At 37.5% G+C, this 19,290-nt stretch overlaps 1 protein-coding gene across 2 annotated transcripts; it reads left to right on the top strand.

The window, feature by feature from the left end:
- Positions 1 to 1,965: 1,965 nt before the first annotated feature.
- LOC123884196 (mitochondrial thiamine diphosphate carrier 2-like) lies at positions 1,966 to 19,273 on the top strand. 2 transcript variants are annotated; one of them, XM_045933240.1, is made up of 9 exons: positions 1,966 to 2,100; positions 2,227 to 2,381; positions 2,514 to 2,705; positions 5,481 to 5,597; positions 5,824 to 5,935; positions 6,409 to 6,536; positions 6,670 to 6,822; positions 18,648 to 18,788; positions 18,927 to 19,273. In XM_045933240.1, exons 3-9 carry the CDS (start codon positions 2,577 to 2,579, stop codon positions 19,143 to 19,145), a joined length of 999 nt encoding a protein of 332 aa, XP_045789196.1. In that variant the 5' UTR covers positions 1,966 to 2,100; positions 2,227 to 2,381; positions 2,514 to 2,576; the 3' UTR covers positions 19,146 to 19,273. The 2 variants fall into 2 exon arrangements, with proteins under 2 accessions (XP_045789196.1, XP_045789195.1); XM_045933239.1 differs by having other exon boundaries at positions 2,032 to 2,100; positions 2,256 to 2,381.
- The last annotated feature ends 17 nt before the right edge of the window (positions 19,274 to 19,290 follow it).

Below are 19,290 nucleotides of genomic sequence, written 5' to 3'. Positions count from 1 at the left end.
ATGTTACATATTGTATTGGGGTCTGGTGCAAATACAGAAACAAGAAGAAGATGATGAATATTACTGAAATGGATTCCTTGCAGTCACTATTTGACTGCAGGCGAATCTCAGCCAACCATTTTTAAATCCGGGTCCATCAACACTTAATCTAAAGGTGTCCAAGATACGTGTGCATGAATATTTTGACTGCACTGAATCCTGGTTCGAATATTACACATAAATTTCAAAGTGTGTAGAGGTTCCTTCCGGCGCTGTTGCTGTTCCAGCGAGCTTCCTTCCTTTGTCGTCGCGTTTTTCTTGGCTCACGGTGGGTGGTAGAGGTTTCAGTAGTTTGGTGGTGGTTTCAGAAGGTAGATGTGGGTTTTGGTATCTGTCCGTTCTCTTTTTGTGGTTTCGTTCTGTTCAGCCATCACCGCCTCCCTTGCGGTGGTGTTCAGTGGTCGTGTTTGTACTGTCGCTTTGGTCTTGTTTATTTATTTTATTTATTTTTGTCTATTTGTTCTTGTTTATTTAAGTCCTGTTTTTCGTTCATGTTTATGTATGTTTTGTTTGCTGCTCTGTTCTTTTTTGTTCTTGTTCTCAGAGACTGTGTGGTTGCATTTGGTTTCATAAACTTGGAAGGGTTTGGTTTTTTTAGTTTGCAAGGGCTATTGGATATTCTAACGTGTTGAACTCATCCCACGATCTGGGTTTGATTACGTCTGTTCTTGGTTCTATTTAACGTGTTGGACTCATCCCTCGATCTGAGTTTGATTTCGTCTGTTCTTGGCTTGGGTTGTGTTGGTGCTCCTGTGCTCTTTATTTCTCTGATGTTCCAAGTCTGTTGAGATCTGCAGGTCTCGAGATGTCAGGTTTACCTCCGCTTCTCGCATCGGTTTGCACAAAATATTTATGGCAAAATTTAGACTCATGTGTACATGATTCTTGTATATTTTTTCTGCCTCACGAGTATCTCTATTTATAGAGAGATTTATATATTTTGATGATGGGAAGCAATCCTTGAAAGATATCATGTAATGTTAATATGAAACAATGCTATGATTTACTCTTGTTCTTTAAAGGTTCCAAGATTAAACTAAAAGACACTTTATTTTGAACTGATCATTGCATCCTTTCAAGTATATTTTGAAAATTCTCCAACACATAATAGCGAGGATTAAAATTTTTTGTTTTGAACAAATTTTGTTTGTGTGATATTTGGTGGACAAAGAGTTATTTTTGATTTTTTAACTAAAATTGTGTAGAGTATAAAAGTTGTCGTTCAGTTTAGTTGGGTAAGTTATGGAAATATGTTCTTCTCTTTTAACTAAATACTCCCTTCGTCCCAAATTATTAGGGAAAAAATTCTTTTTTTGTCCCAAATTATAAAGGAAAAATCATTTTCAAGAATTTTTTCCCCTTAATCTCATAAAATTTAATGCAAATTGCATTTAATTTTTTTCTCTCCTCTTTTTTCAATAAACAACAACCAATAAGGATTGTTTTTACATATTCTCATGCAATTTATTCGAAGGAAAACCCACAAAACATATTTCAAAATATCATGTTTTACTTTTTCATAATAAGTGCGATTTTTTTTTTTTTCATTATAATTTGGAACGGAGGGAGTAATTGAAAATTTGAATATGTGACCACTTACTTATCAAACACCTTTGTCATTTATACAAATTTATTGTTGGTGAGTGCACATAATATTTTATATTTTTTATGTAAATGGGTATCGTATGTGTGCAATTACAGAGACTAATCCCTCGAGTTTTGTAGATCCAAATGGATGACAAACTCTTCCTAAAAGCTAAAAGTTTCTTTCCCTAAAAGTTTTAACACTGCTGCGCCTAAGTCAGGGATCGAACACATAACCTTTATTAAGCTAGAAGAGATCCGTACCATCTCATTTAAGTACTCTTTCGTACATAATTTTTTATATTAAAATACTATAGATAAACTTTATCCAAATCATAAAATAGGCTACATTATTAGCAAAAAATTAATAAAATAAAATCCCCAACATCATTCGAAAGGTCATGAACGAAACAGAGCAAAAGCATCACCTCAGTTTCTTCTACCCTTTGGATCACTCCGACCAATTGCTAACAACTTGTGAGACGCCCAAACTCGTATATACATGTTTTTAATTTTATTATATATATATATATATACACACTATATACTATAGTATTAATTTATTTATTATACATAAACGTAATTAATTGTCGTCTTTATCAGACTTCTGCTAAATTCCTGTAAATCCTCAGTCGGAGGAGGAGCAGCCACCTCGCCACCATCAAATAAGGCGGCAAGTCAGCAGCCATTTCAACGTCCGCTCTCTCTTTAATGTCTTCACTCTTCTCCATTGCTGCTTTCTCCATCCTCAATTTCTGGTACGTTCCCTTAACCATTTTCCTCTTCCAATTCATCCACTTTCTCCATTACTATTTCTTCCAATTTCAACTAAAACCCTAATTTCTCTTAACCATTATTGGTTAACTATTCATTTTTTGGTTTTTATGTAGCAAGTTGTAGTTGGAAAGGATAAGGAAAGGATAAGGAAGGGAAGGAGGTGTTAGTTAGTGGCAATGGAGGAGGAGGAGGAGGAGACAAGCCAGTGGAAACAAGCCATGATTAATTCCACAGCTGGAGCTATTTCTGGTGGTATATCAAGGACAGTCACATCACCTCTTGATGTTATTAAGATTAGATTCCAAGTATGTTTCTACTTTCTACTCATCACAATTTTATATTTCTTGTTAAGTCTTTGTTTGGATAAACAACTTAATTAAGAAGCGCGGATGATAAGTTATTTCTATAACAAAAGATAAAATGTTTTCACATAAGTTATAAGTTGTTTTCGTAAGCTATCTGGGTGAATTTATAGTGTTAAGAGTCTCATACTGGTTGGGAGATGGTCTGAATATATGTTTATAAGTGAGGGCAATCCTCACCTTACAAGTCGGTTTTGCAGGGTTGGGTTAGACTGAACTCTGACTTCTAAGATATAGAAATAAGCTGAAACTAGATATCTAGAATACATACATACATACATACATCATGGTAGTCAATCCCGGGCGATCCCAGTGGGATCCCGGTGGAGCAGAGCGGAGCGGAGCTCTGCCGGGATGGGATGGGATGGAGCGGCGCAGCTAAGCTTCTCGGTGGGATCCCAGCAGGTTCCCAGTGGACCGGAGCGGAGCGGGTCCCGGGTTGCCATCCCGGGTTAGGACTGAGATTTTGTTTTCATGGGTTTTAAAGGGCATTTTTGAAATCTCACTCATTTTAGTAAGGGTAAAATTGGTTTTTTACCTTAAAAACTGTTACCTACTCCTAACTAAACCCTAGCCGCAATTCATTCTTTCTCTCACGCTATCGTACTATCTTCTCTCACTCTCAAGATCCAAACTTCTTCAACCTTCATCTGCTGTTTCTTCTTCAACCTTCATCTGTTGTTTCTTCTTCAACCTTGGATGATTAGACTTAGACTTTGATGATGAACTCGAGTTTTAATTTTTAGTTACTTTATTAATCTAAGTGTTGGAGACTTGACTTTTGCTTATTTATTTTGCTTGACTTTTGTTGGTAATTTTTAGTTACTTTATGATGAAGAAGGTGTTTTTTTTTTTTTTGACAAAGATGAAGAAGGTGTTGTAGACTTGAGATTTGTGTTTTTAATTTTTAATTTATGAATGTTTTATGGATTTTGAGATGTTTGTTTAATTTTACATTAATTATATGTTTATTAGTATTATTTATGTAATTTATAAATAAATAAAAAATAATAGCGGCATCCCGGCCATCCCGCTCCCCGGGATGCCGCTATCCCAGTTTTGGGGCTGGCCGCTCCGCTCCGGGATCCGGGATTAACTACTATGACATACATACATACACTAAGGCCCTGAGTGTTTGGATAAACAACTTATTTGCAGCTTATAGCACGAGTGCATATCATGATAAGCGCTTATGTATAAGATTACATAAGCTATTTTTATAGCATCATGATAAGCGCTTATACTCAATCCAAAAATTGTCGTAGTTGGTGATTTCACACATATAAAGCTGAAATAAGCATATGAAAAATGTCTGAAGATGTTTTTACAGGTACTGCCAAAACAGTCTCACAATATTTATGTCACTAGATAAGCTCAAATAAGTCAATCCAAATAAGTGCTTAGTTGTTTTTCATAAACTCTCCCAAAACAATCTAACAAGTTGAAATAAGCCTATCTAAAATCTAAATAAGCCAACTTTGAGCAAATTTGGATTGACGGAGAGTTTGGAAGAATCATGCGCCACTGTGATTTTAGTAAAAACTGCACAACTTCAAGAAAATCACGGTACTACCGAAATTTCTTCAAACTCACCACAAATTCAGATGTGCACTTCACCATTTACTCTGGGGCTGTTGTTTGTTTTAGGGGGAAAATGGGGTTGTATTGAATTTAAGGAGATGAAAAGAAAATACGCAAAGGCAGGCAGGTTCAAAATATGGTATCATGTATTTTCTACCATCCCAGTATTTTTGAGAGGCAAATCTTACTTTGGAAAGTATTGTAGCCATTGACTGTAACTTTTACATGAAAATAACTTTCAATGTTTACTTAATGGATAACATATACTGGAATCAACGACATCTCTGGTGCAGCAATGTGTCTGTCTATGAAAACTGATATTTTTATGGTTAGAAGAGCCAGTATTACCTGACATGCCGGGCTTTGCTTACAGTTTAACGTGTATTGGTATATTGAAGGAGTGTGACTATCCAGCACTAGCTTGGATGCAATCTTGGATCTCACAATTTACACAATCTGTTGTGAAATATTCTCTCCGTCCCACAAAAATTGTCGTAGTTGGTGATTTCACACATATTAAGAAGAAGTTATAAATGAAGAAAAGAGAATAACTATTTTACCAAATTAACCTCATCAACTATTGGTTATCATAAATGCAAAGTTGAAAAGAATAACCTGGCAGTGATGCACATGGTATTAATTGGAGGGTATAGTTGGAAAAAAGTAATTAGTGACATTGAAAAGTGAAAATGAAAATTATTTTGGGACAAATTTTTCTTACAAATGTGACAAATATTATGGGATGGAGGGAGTAAATGATGTACTTTCTCTGCCTGGAGTCTAGACAAGGGAATCTGACTTTCAAGCTACGTTTTTTCGTACATGTTTGATTGGGAATAGGGCTAATGTCGTTTTTTTCTTCTTTCATTTCCATGTATCCTTTATTAGATTAAAGAGTGTCTATTGACTATTAAAAAGTTGATATTCGTTCGTCGGTGATCAAAAGATTTTCAATTTGCTTTACATATCAAATATTTCTCAAGGATTGCATTGACATGGGGCTGCATGATGCATGTTAATGTCTTGAAGTTTTGCATGAGATTTTAGGATCTTTGGTTCATAACTTTTTGTTGTTGCTTGCTCTAATATCAATGTGAGCAGTATTATGTTATAAATTGTTGTTCGCATGATTGACAGGTTCAACTAGAGCCCACTTCCTCATGGCCGTCACTGCGCAGGGATTTGTCTACACCCTCAAAATATACTGGCATGTTTCAAGCAACTAAAGATATTTTTAGAGAAGAAGGCTTACGGGTAGAATAATTCGGCTTCTATAATTTTTGTTTAATTTCCCCGATACTCTACTTTCTCCTTAAATAACCTGTCTATGTTCTCATATCCATTGAAAAGATTTTGGCTGATGGCAACATTAGCATATGTAACAATGCTTGAATTGTGAAAAATATGTTGTGGAAGATTTATGTCGACCTTTTTTCTGTGGAAAAATGTGTATTTACCCTTTTTATCTGACATATTATAGGGTTTTTGGCGGGGTAATGTGCCAGCTTTGCTCATGGTCATGCCATATACGGCTATACAGTTTACTGTTTTACACAAATTCAAGACTTTTGCCTCTGGTTCATCCAAGACAGGTATCCTATTTTGCATTTCAATTGTCGTTCTGTAGTGTAACATATTAGCTTGATGAGCAATGTAAACACTAGATGTCTGTCTACTAAGTTTTAAGTTTGCGAATTTGGTTGGATTTGTTGAAATGCTATTACTTTAAATATTTAGGTCCATAAGTTCTTCATGTTCTTTACGGTATAATACTAAATGAAAATGGTACTATTATATATATATATATATATATATATATATATATATATATATATATATATATATATATATATATATATATATATATATATATATATATATATATATATATATATATATATCTCCAAGATACACATGGATGAAAGGTAAAATTTATTTCAATAATTTATTTATTTTGGTACAGCTTAATAATTTATTTATTTTGAGATATTAGTGATTAATTAATTACTACTGTGTTTTCTGTTCTAGATTATGTTGTTCATTGTTTTACTTCCTGTTGCTGTAGAGAATCACATTAATCTGAGCCCTTATCTATCCTATGTAAGTGGAGCATTAGCTGGGTGTGCAGCTACTGTAGGGTCATATCCATTTGATCTTCTTCGAACTATATTAGCTTCTCAGGGTGAACCAAAGGTACGAGAACTAAAAAATATCATCTCCTAGCCCTGGAAATATAGCTTTGAGTGCATAGTCTGAGGCCGTTATGGTCGTTGTGGATATTTTTTTTTTTTTGTATTTATGTTATGCTAATATTTCCCTAGCATAGGTTTATCCAAACATGAGGTCAGCAGCCATTGATATTCTCCGGACCCGTGGGTTTCGAGGCTTGTATTCGGGATTGTCACCAACACTAGTTGAGATTATACCTTATGCAGGCCTACAATTTGGCACTTATGATACATTCAAACGATGGGCCATGGTAAAATTTCAGTCCTTAAATTTTAGTTGACATAATATACTTTGCATGTATTGGATGTTGATAGGACTCGATCTCGATTACGACTAAACATTGATCAATAAAATAAAATAAAATAGTAGAATATAGTAGTGAATAGAAATCTTATTGCTGGAAATAGCTAGAGTTCATGTGGGATCTAGCTCACAATACAAACAGAAGACTAAAATGAAAGGAAATAAGCTGTAAATGATAAAGGAGGCACTTCGAGAGGCCTTAGCTCTCCTAGGGTAAAATTCACCACTCAAATCATGCATAAAAAACAATGGCATGGAACATTCTGCTATTTAATCAATCAGATCCTGATCTACTTTCTCTTCCCTCGCTGAATAAGGAAACAATCCTATAAGGGAATGATTAGCTGTATCCTTTTGCCCACGTTTCCTTTTATAAATCTGTCATAACTATCAATACCTCCCCCTTCAAAATTCTCCTTGACCTCAAGGAGGAATCTGGGAAACTATTTTCTCATCTTGTCGGCTATCTCCCAAGAGTTTTCAAATTCAGGCAATCCTTCCCATTTGACTGAAACTTTCACTTCTCCTTGGTCCTTCCCATAATATACTAACGCTTCTTCAGGTTCTGGTTCCAGTTGCGACTCTTCATTCAAACCAATTGGGAAAGGTTGGAAATGATTCCTTCTTCCGTAGACCCAATCAAGCAAACAATATATTGAAAGATAATTTCTCCAATAGCATTCACAAGCAACTTTAGCCATAAAAACATTGAATTTTCCTAGGTCCCATGGTATTATCCTCACTGATGAATTTAATACCACCATTTTCACAATGGCTAAATGAAACAACCCCTCTAGGTAGCAAACACTGAGATTCCAAGTAAACATTAAGAATGTTGTCAGAAATTTGTCACTTGTAGTGGATTTCATGAACATGGCATGAACAGCTTGCAAGAAATCAAGGAATTTAAGCACAAACTTATCCTTCCAAATTATGATTGAAGCTAGTGACCTTCGTACCTCCTTTGAAACCGTGACTTGGGTAGTGTTCTTTGAAGATTTAAATATTGAACTGAATATTATTATTTCCAGAAATTTCTGGAGACAACTCTGATTGCAAAAGTTGACCCCTTCTTGGAATTCAAAGGTAGTGATCAACATGTCCCCTAACCCTCCAATTATCTTTGAGAACTTATAGTTTTCATGCTTTGAGAGCCTTAAAATATAACAAAGAACAAGTGCATATGCAATGCAGAAAGGCCACTGATCTATTCCATATTCACTTCCCAAAATTGGTTCCTTCGTAGGGTCCCACTGTTGAAAACTTGTCGAGTCAGCCTCAAACAATCGAATCTGTAGGACAACTTCACTCACTCTGTCTCTAGGTGACCTGCAGTTGCTCTCTTTCAAAATCACTGAAGCTCGGACATAATCAATCATAGGTCCAGCTAAGAAAATAAAAACCTCCATTGAAGTATCTAAAGGATCAAGGGCATATGCTATAGGCTTTTCCAACAACATAAGAAAACCACTTTCTATATCTTCCATGTAACAATTCATTGTATGAATGAATAAGTGTACTGATATTGTTTCTTCTTTCATATTCCTTCCATTCAAAACGAGAATGATGAACTTCAAAAATTTGGTAGTATTCCTAGGATCCACAAATTCTTTAAGACTTCGAATGAATTCAAGCAGGTTATCAAAGAGAAATTGTTCATGGAGCATAATTTCAACCTCCTTTGTGTACCCTCTTACCAGATCATCGTCTACTTGGATAGTTAGCATAACCATGTATTCATACATTCTCTCAGCATAGTGAGCATTCCCATGTAATTTTCCCCCACCTTGCAGCACCAAATAATCATCATTTGGTGATAAAAGATGAGTCAAAATTGTCCAACACAAAGTCATACCATCACAAAACCTTTTCTCCTGAACACTAATTGATAGAAATATAATTGAAGATGTGGGCCTTGAAGACTTTGGGCCTAAGCCAAGAGTATGGAAGTTTTATTCTAGAAAGAAAGCAAAAGGAATAATCAATGATGACGTGGCAAAGAATTAGGTTATATATAGTACTAGTAAAAAGAGAATAAGGATTCACGTATTCTGTGAGTTTTGAGAAGGTCGCTGTCATAGTGGCTTGGGAGCACTTGTGCTCTTGGGATTGGTATCTCTTACCAATTTGTTATTTCCAGCTTTTCTGTTATTGAGTATTTCCCTGTAATTGTGGATCTTTCTGTTTGCAATTACAATTCTATATCAATAAAATTACATCTATTCCCTTTCCTTTTACTATCTGTGTGTTTTAACCCATCAATTGGTCCGACCTACCGGATCTGCTACACCCTAATTAGGGTTTGTTGATGCCACCGAGAGTTACTAAGCCTAAGATGGGTGATCGTGTCGATGCTTTGGAGACTCAGATGGTTGCCGTTAATACCACACTCGATGAACTCGTTCGTCAAATGCAGCAACAGAGCGTGATTCTTGCTGAATTGAGCAAGCAAGCAGGCAAGAGAGCACCAAGCCCAGAAGGAGAAACATCTGTTGGAGATTCGTCACAAAGTGAATCTCGATTGGCTGGTAAGAAGGTGAAACTTCCTTTGTTTGAGGGAGAAGATCCAGTTGCGTGGATCACGCGTGCTGAGATCTACTTTGATGTACAAGGAACGTTGGATGATATGCGCGTTAAGCTTGCTCGGCTGAGCATGGAGGGATCAACCATTCATTGGTTTAATCTCTTGATGGAGACAGAGGATGATTTGTCATGGGAGAAGTTGAAGAAAGCGTTAATTGCACGATACGGAGGTAGAAGATTGGAAAATCCTTTTGAGGAATTAGCAACACTGAAACAGAGTGGGACTGTTGAAGAATTCGTTGAGTCTTTTGAGCTCTTGTCTTCTCAAGTGGGTCGCTTACCAGAAGAACAATATCTGGGTTATTTCATGAGTGGGTTAAAACCCCAGATTCGGAGAAGGGTGCGAACTCTCAATCCTCGCAGTCGCATGGAGATGATGCGTATTGCTAAAGATGTGGAAGGAGAACTGAAAGAAGAAGACGATGTTGAACGTCGTTATGTAAGGAAGGGAAGTTACGGTTTGGGCCAAAGAGATTGGGCCGGGTCATTAAATAACAAAAATGGGTCTCAACTCAAAGACTCTAACCGTCTGTTTCAAGCGGGTGGGTCAAACCCGAACTCAAAAACAGGGTCAACTGGATCAAACACCAATTCGAACGCGTCGTTGCTTTCTTCTGCGCGAAAAAAAGATGGTGGACAACGTTCTGGTGAGCGGTGGAGGGGTGTTCGAAGTTTCCACAGTGAAGAGATGGAGGAAAGGAGAGTCAAGGGTTTATGTTTCAAATGTGGTGGTAAGTATCATCCAACTTTGCATAAATGTCCTGAGAAATCTTTAAGGGTTTTGATTTTGGGAGATGGGGAAGTGATGAACGAAGAAGGTGAGATTGTCAATTTGGAGGAAATTTCTCTTGAAAGTGAAGGAGAAGAAGAAGAGGTGGAGTGCAAACTTATGGGTGTGTTGGGTAGTATGGGTGAATCCCACACCATGAAGGTTGAAGGCATAATACATAATGTGGAATTGCTGGTGCTGATAGACAGTGGTGCAAGTCATAATTTTATCTCACCTAAAGTAACATCTGCTTTAGGTCTTGCCATTACCCCTACAAAAGCTAGGAACATCAAACTCGGTGATGGACACAAAGTGTGGACGGAAGGAGTATGTGAAGGGTTGAAGATGAAGATGGGGGAGTGTGAGATAGTGGTGGATGCGTTTGTACTGGAATTAGGAGGAATGGACATGGTGTTAGGAGTATCTTGGTTGAGCACTTTGGGGAAAGTTGTGATGGATTGGAAGGCCCTAACTATGCAATTTTCTTGTGACAATAGATTGGTGAAATTGCAAGGTTTGGGTAACAAAGTTATCAAACAAGGTTATCTTAACTCTTATTTGGATAACGATCAGAGAAGAGAAGGGCTAGGGTGGTTGTGGACTCAATTGCAATCAATGGAAACAAGTAAGGCAGAAATTCCCAAAGAGCTGAGTTCGATTTTGGAAGACTTTAAAGAGGTGTTCAGCAACAGTATTCAGTTACCTCCTGAAAGGAGTCAAGTGCATCAGATTAAACTGTACCATGATCATGGAGACATTAATGTCAGGCCCTACAGATACCCACATCATCAAAAAGGGGAAATTGAAAGACAAGTGGCTGAATTGCTGAAAGCAGGGGTTGTGAGACCAAGCATGAGTTCATTCTCAAGTCCTGTCATATTGGTGAAGAAAAAGGATAATAGTTGGAGGATGTGTGTGGATTATCGTGCCTTAAATAAAGCTACAATTCCAGATAAGTATCCTATTCCTATAGTTGATGAGCTATTAGATGAGCTATATGGTTCTACTGTGTTTTCAAAAATTGACCTCAAATCTGGATACCACCAAATAAGAATGCATGAAAATGATATTTCCAAAACGGCCTTTAGAACACACAATGGCCATTATGAATATTTAGTCATGCCTTTTGGGTTAATGAATGCACCAGCCACATTTCAAGCTACTATGAATGACATGTTTAGGCCTTACTTAAGGAAATTTGTTTTGGTGTTTTTTGATGATATTCTAGTTTACAGCAAGAATATTAGTGAACATCAAACTCATTTACGGTTGGTGATGTCGGTTTTACTCGATAATTGTTTTATGGCTAATGAGGCCAAATGTAAATTTGGAAGTACCCAGGTTGACTATCTTGGTCATATCATCTCTGGAGCAGGTGTGGCAGTAGATCCTGAGAAGATTAAATGTGTTATTGACTGGCCTAAACCAAGAAATGTTAAGGGAGTTCGTGGTTTTTTGGGATTGACTGGATATTATAGAAAGTTTATCAAGAACTATGGAAAGATAGCCAAGCCCCTCACTGAGTTAACTAAGAAAGACAATTTCAAGTGGGGTTTGGAGGCTGATCAAGCCTTTGCTGAAATGAAGGAGATCATGACTTCTTCTCCTGTTTTAATTTTGCCTAACTTTGAGATACCATTTGAGGTCGAGTGTGATGCTGCAGGCAGAGGTATAGGGGCTGTGTTGATGCAGAAGAGACAACCTGTTGCTTTCTTTAGTAAAGCATTATCTGATGGTAATCTTGCAAAGTCTGTTTATGAGAAGGAATTGATGGCCCTTGTGTTGAGTATCCAACATTGGAGACATTATTTGCTGGGCAGAGAGTTTATTGTATACACAGATCACAAAAGCTTGAAGCATTTTTTGCAGCAAAGAGTTTCATCTCCTGATCAACAATGTTGGGTAGCAAAATTGTTAGGGTATCAATTTGAAGTGAAGTACAAACCAGGATCAGAAAATCGAGCAGCTGATGCACTGTCGAGGTGTTTTGATGAGGGAGAAATGAATACAATCATTTCATTTCCCTTATGGGCTGATAGACAGAAATTATTGGATGAATTAACCAATGATTCTTACATTAAAAAATTAATGCTGGAAGTTCAAGAGTCTCCAGAAACAAAGCCTGGTTTTGAGGTGAAACAGGGAGTGCTACTTTATCATGATAGACTGGTGTTATCCATAGTAGTTAATCCCGGATCCCGGAGCGGAGCGGCCAGCCCCAAAACTGGGATAGCGGCATCCCGGGGAGCGGGATGGCCGGGATGCCGCTATTATTTTTTATTTATTTATAAATTACATAAATAATACTATAAACATATAATTAATGTAAAATTAAACAAACATCTCAAAATCCATAAAACATTCATAAATTAAAAATTAAAAACACAAATCTCAAGTCTACAACACCTTCTTCATCTTTGTCAAAAAAAAAAACACCTTCATCATAAAGTAACTAAAAATTACCAACAAAAGTCAAGCAAAATAAATAAGCAAAAGTCAAGTCTCCAACACTTAGATTAATAAAGTAACTAAAAATTAAAACTCGAGTTCATCATCAAAGTCTAAGTCTAATCATCCGAGGTTGAAGAAGAAACAACAGATGAAGGTTGAAGAAGAAACAACAGATGAAGGTTGAAGAAGTTTGGATCTTGAGAGTGAGAGAAGATAGTACGATAGCGTGAGAGAAAGAATGAATTGCGGCTAGGGTTTAGTTAGGAGTAAGTAACAGTTTTAAAGGTAAAAAACCAATTTTACCCTTACTAAAATGAGTGAGATTTCAAAAATGGCCTTTAAAACCCATGAAAACAAAATCTCAGTCCTAACCCGGGATGGCAACCCGGGACCCGCTCTGCTCCGGTCCACTGGGAACCTGCTGGGATCCCACCGAGAAGCTTAGCTGCGCCGCTCCATCCCATCCCGTCCCGGCAGAGCTCCGCTCCGCTCTGCTCCACCGGGATCCCACTGGGATCTCCCGGGATTGACTACCATGGTGTTATCTCCTCACTCACCTTCTATTCCTTGGTTATTGTAAGAATATGATGTAGGAGGATTTCTTCTGTATTTTATTATTTTAGTTAGATTTAGTTTTATTATATTTTAGGTTGATTCCTTATTTTTATATTTCACCTAGGTTAGTTATTTTTATATTTTAGGTAGATTTGTAATTTTTATTTAGCTAGGTTTGTTATTTTTATTTTTACAATCTTTTAGGAGATTTGTTAATTTTATTTTTCACTCCTATTTAAGTTAAATTATTGTAGCCTTGAAGGCAGTTTTTTTGATTCAATAAAATTATTCGAGTTTTATCTCAACTTTCGGTGGACTCCGAAACCCTATTTTGACAAGTTTGTGCTTGCGGCTTGTCTTTATCAATTAGGTTTAGCGTTTTGCTAACCTAGCGCTTCCGTACTGCGTCAGTTGGTATCAGAGCAGGTTTCTCCTGTTCTTTTCTAACGTGAACAGATGGGAGATCAACCGGTGACGAAAGCAGAGTTTTACGGTGCCATGACGGCTTTAACCGCGGCCATCACAGCTCTGACAACACAGGTGACAACGTTATCCAACAACAACCGAAACTACAACAGCAATAGAAACAATAACAACAACAGAAACGGCGACAACAACCGCAACAACCCATCTACTGATGACTCGAGTTCTGAGGATGAGGAAGTTGTGTCCGAAGAGGGAGGTGAAGAGAATCGAACTAGGATAAAAAAAATTGTCTTGTGCAAGTCTGGTGATCCACAACTTGATGTCGACCTACCTGTGGCGGCTCCGTTTAGGCCAGATGTATTTGGGCGAAATCCGGCAACAACCTCACCGCCACTAGAACCTCCGGACACTAGGATGCAGGCGGCGACTTCCATCTCAGCAAAACCTCCGCATCACAGCCGTCACATTGAACTCAAGGATTTGCTTATAGATCGGGTTCAATTCGGATTTTACCTTAAATCTTATGGTTTAGGCACTAGCTCAAACATGTTAACTGAGTTGGGTCAAATACCCTTTTGTGATAAATTTCAAATTCTGTGTTCTATCTTTGAGCAATGGAACCCCGGTGGTTATTTGGATGTGTTGACACGAGACAGGTCCTCTCACTTAATTCAATGGGATCCAGGAGGGTGGTCTCTTGTTCATTGGAGGAGTCAACCTGCAAAGGAAGCTCTTTATCAAGACGAGAACTCGGGGTCGAGTTCTTTTGAGGTAGAGGAGTCTGATGTAGGAGGATTTCTTCTGTATTTTATTATTTTAGTTAGATTTAGTTTTATTATATTTTAGGTTGATTCCTTATTTTTATATTTCACCTAGGTTAGTTATTTTTATATTTTAGGTAGATTTGTAATTTTTATTTAGCTAGGTTTGTTATTTTTATTTTTACAATCTTTTAGGAGATTTGTTAATTTTATTTTTCACTCCTATTTAAGCTAAATTATTGTAGCCTTGAAGGCAGTTTTTTTGATTCAATAAAATTATTCGAGTTTTATCTCAACTTTCGGTGGACTCCGAAACCCTATTTTGACAAGTTTGTGCTTGCGGCTTGTCTTTATCAATTAGGTTTAGCGTTTTGCTAACCTAGCGCTTCCGTACTGCGTCAGAATACCATAGCACCCCTAGTGGAGGGCACTCAGGGTTTCTGAGGACATACAGGAGAATGGCTGATTCTTTATATTGGGTGGGGATGCAGAAAAGTGTAAGGGATTATGTCAGATCTTGTGATGTTTGCCAGAGGCAAAAGTACAGTGCTACTACTCCTGGTGGTTTGTTACAGCCGTTACCGATTCCCAATAGGGTGTGGGAAGATTTATCCTTAGACTTTATTACTGGTTTGCCAAAGTCAAAAGGATATGAGGCTGTACTGGTGGTCGTGGACAGACTGTCCAAATACAGTCATTTCATTCTATTGAAACATCCATATACTGCTAAAACAATTGCTGAACTCTTTATGAAGGAAGTGGTGAGACTGCATGGCATTCCTAATTCTATAATTAGTGACAGGGATCCTTTGTTTGTGAGTCATTTTTGGATGGAGTTGTTTAAATTACAAGGGACAAAATTAAAAATGAGTTCAGCATACCACCCTGAAACAGATGGGCAGACGGAAGTGATAAATAGGTGTTTGGAAAGCTATCTTAGGTGCTTTGCATCTGATCACCCTAAGACTTGGTCTTTGTGGGTAGCATGGGCAGAGTTTTGGTATAATACGACCTTCCATGTATCTATAGGAACAACTCCTTTTGAGGTAGTGTATGGGAGGAAACCTCCTCCTTTATTGAGGTTTTTATCTAATGAAACTAAGGTAGCTGCAGTTGCAGTGGAATTGACTAACAGAGATGAGGCTCTAAAACAACTCAAAGATCACTTGTTGCGTGCTCAAGATCAGATGGCAAGATATGCCAACAAGAAAAGAAGGGATTTGTGTTTTGAAGTTGGAGAATGGGTCTTTCTCAAATTAAGACCTCATAGGCAACAGTCAGTTGTCAGAAGGATGCATCAGAAATTGGCTGCAAGGTTTTTTGGACCTTTTCAGATTATAGCAAGAGTTGGTGCAGTGGCTTACAAGTTACAATTGCCTCCTGATTCTAAGATTCACCCTGTTTTTCACATTTCTTTATTGAAGCGTGCTGTGGGCAATTATCAAGTGCAAGGAGAGTTGCCTAAGGATTTGGAAATTGCTGTGGAAAGTGATGTGTATCCAGAGAAAGTGTTAGGCTCCAGAGTTATTTTGCAAGGAAATACTGAAGTTCATCAAAGTCTAATCCAGTGGAGGAACAAAGCTGCAGATGATGTGACCTGGGAAGACACTGAGTTTTTGCGTGGCCAGTTCCCTGAATTCAACCTTGAGGACAAGGTTTTACTTAAGGAGGTGGGAGTTGATAGAAATATAATTGAAGATGTGGGCCTTGAAGACTTTGGGCCTAAGCCAAGAGTATGGAAGTTTTATTCTAGAAAGAAAGCAAAAGGAATAATCAATGATGACGTGGCAAAGAATTAGGTTATATATAGTACTAGTAAAAAGAGAATAAGGATTCACGTATTCTGTGAGTTTTGAGAAGGTCGCTGTCATAGTGGCTTGGGAGCACTTGTGCTCTTGGGATTGGTATCTCTTACCAATTTGTTATTTCCAGCTTTTCTGTTATTGAGTATTTCCCTGTAATTGTGGATCTTTCTGTTTGCAATTACAATTCTATATCAATAAAATTACATCTATTCCCTTTCCTTTTACTATCTGTGTGTTTTAACCCATCACTAATTATATGATAACATTGGACTAGGTCCATGAGATCAAGAGTTTGACCCAACTCACCTAAAACGAAGCACTGACCTGTTTCCATCACCTTCAGATTCATATAATCAACCGTACCCACCTCCTCCTTTTTCATAATCCAATTGTTATCATTAAATTGAACTAAGCTCAATAACTCTATTCCCACCCACATTGCTAATTCCTTCAAAATCAAACAAAATTTAATTTGGGTCTGACCCATTATGTTAAAAGAGATACCAACCTTGCCAATTAACCCATTTGCCCTTTGAACTTCTTTTCTATTCCAAGTCAAATCATCCGAGTTAAAAGCTAGACCCACCATGTAAGATATCAAAACTACCCTTTTCTCTTTCTTCAACAAGAGAAAACCTTCCCCGTTCTCCATTAACGAAATCTCTACTCCCATTTCCGGTGGTTCTCGCCGTGGTGGAACTGACCTCAGTTGATCCAAGTCTGGCGGTTCCGTTGGTGGTTTGACAACAATCGCTTGCTCTTTTCTTCCTTGAATATCGGTGTTTGCAGAGATTCGTTCATGCAAATCAGAGTTCGGCGGTTTGGCCGGCGAATCTCGCCGTACTAGCGTCGCCGTAGATCGAGCGGCGTTCTGCGATGGTGCTGGAGGCTGCAAAGCTGGTCTAGGTACACAATTGTTCTCCACCATCGTACTTAGGACCCTCATCTTCTCAGTCTCAACCTTAACTGTAGTTTCAGACACCTTCATCACTACTGTTTCAGGCTGAAACTCAGATTTGTTCAGGTGAGTTCGTTCTTTGACACCGTAGAAACTTTGATTGTTACCATCATCAGTTTGTTTTGGTTGAGATCGTGAGTTGCACGACCACGTGCTATTATCGCTCCAATCGTCCTCTTCGCTATAGTGGTGTACTCTTCTCCGTGGGCGACCCCGAGGACGGTTATGACGAGGAAATTCCTCCTGAACCAACTGTCTAATCTGCTCCAACGTGACCTGAGGCCGTGCTTGTTGCTCTAGAACCAACTGACGAAGCTGCTCAGCTGCAACTTCAGCTTTGCTCATCCTCTGTTCTAATGCATCAACACGTTTCTCTATTTGATGGTTGGATTTTAGATTGTAACCAAGGCTCTGGATACCAATTGATAGGACTCGATCTCGATTACGACTAAACATTGATCAATAAAATAAAATAAAATAGTAGAATATAGTAGTGAATAGAAATCTTATTGCTGGAAATAGCTAGAGTTCATGTGGGATCTAGCTCACAATACAAACAGAAGACTAAAATGAAATGAAATAAGCTGTAAATGATAAAGGAGGCACTTCGAGAGGCCTTAGCTCTCCTAGGTTAAAATTCACCACTCAAATCATGCATAAAAAACAATGGCATGGAACATTCTGCTATAAGGAAACAATCCTATAAGGGAATGATTAGCTGTATCCTTTTGCCCACGTTTCCTTTTATAAATCTGTCATAACTATCAGATGTCATTTGTGGCTGTTGCAAAACAACTATAAGTTCTTCTTATATTGTGTAGTGCTCAACATTCTAGCCTACTTTTCCATGTCTTGTACCATCATATTAATAGTAGAATGTTTATTGATGTAAATGATTCTAGTAGAACTATAATGTCACAAGATGCACCAGTTAGTTATATGCAATCCTTTTTTGCAATGATAAGTTATTGTTTGTTTACAAGGGTTGCTTTATGTTTCTCATATTATGGTCGCATGGTTGAATCTTACCGCAACCAAGGTCTTTTCATACTACATGGGATCGATCACATGGATCAAAGGATGGCATAATATTGTTTCATTTCTTGTATGATATCTACATATAGCTCATTTAATTTTAGAGGAATCTGATCCCTTGCACTAGCTATTTATTTTGCATTAGCAAACCTATACAGCATTTTTTATTCTTATTAAATCTGTGTCTGAAACTCTAAGCTAAGCCATTATTCGTGTTCACGCCTCACACCTAGATTCAGACTTCTAGGTCTGCATTTCTGCGTGATTAAAACACATGGAACTGTTAATAACTTAATACAAATTTGGTTCATTCATAAATTGCAACATCCATATAGATAGAGTTGCATTCCATCACAGGGTTGATGAATGCTTTAATTTTACTTTCTAGCTATGAATTATCTCATACCTGTTCTTTAATATTGTATATAGGCGTGGAACCATGTTCAATATTCAAACACAGTTGCAGAAGAGAGCCTCTCTAGCTTTCAGCTTTTCTTATGTGGGCTAGCAGCAGGAACATGCGCCAAACTCGTCTGTCATCCACTTGATGTAGTCAAGAAAAGATTTCAGGTAGATTTAGAATGTGGAATACAAAATCATAAAACTAAGTAAACTTGTGTTGTCCTCATGCTGGTTAAATGTTGTCGAAGTTTTTATCATGTCTTCATGTGGATATACATATGGATCTTCATTATTTGTTTGCTGCAGATTGAAGGTTTGCAAAGGCATCCAAGATATGGAGCTCGGGTTGAACATCGTGCGTATAGTAATATGTTTGACGCCTTGAGACGAATATTACAGAAGGAGGGTTGGGCTGGTCTGTATAAGGGGATAGTTCCATCTACTGTTAAAGCTGCACCAGCTGGTGCTGTAACTTTTGTTGCATATGAATTGACATCAGATTGGCTGGAGTCTATTTTGACTTGATTTTCTTTTATACTCCAAGAAAAGGGAGAGGTTTTAATGATTTTTTTTCTCCTCGTGCTTTCACATTTAATTACCTCGAATTATGAGGTACACAATGATTTAATTCAAATATACAGCATTATCTGATAGGATTGAATTTATTTTT

This window comes from Trifolium pratense, linkage group LG5, assembly GCF_020283565.1.
Source record: "Trifolium pratense cultivar HEN17-A07 linkage group LG5, ARS_RC_1.1, whole genome shotgun sequence".
NCBI lineage: Eukaryota > Viridiplantae > Streptophyta > Magnoliopsida > Fabales > Fabaceae > Trifolium > Trifolium pratense.
Note: the sequence above shows the minus strand (reverse complement) of the source record. Positions and strands in the feature narration are given on the sequence as shown.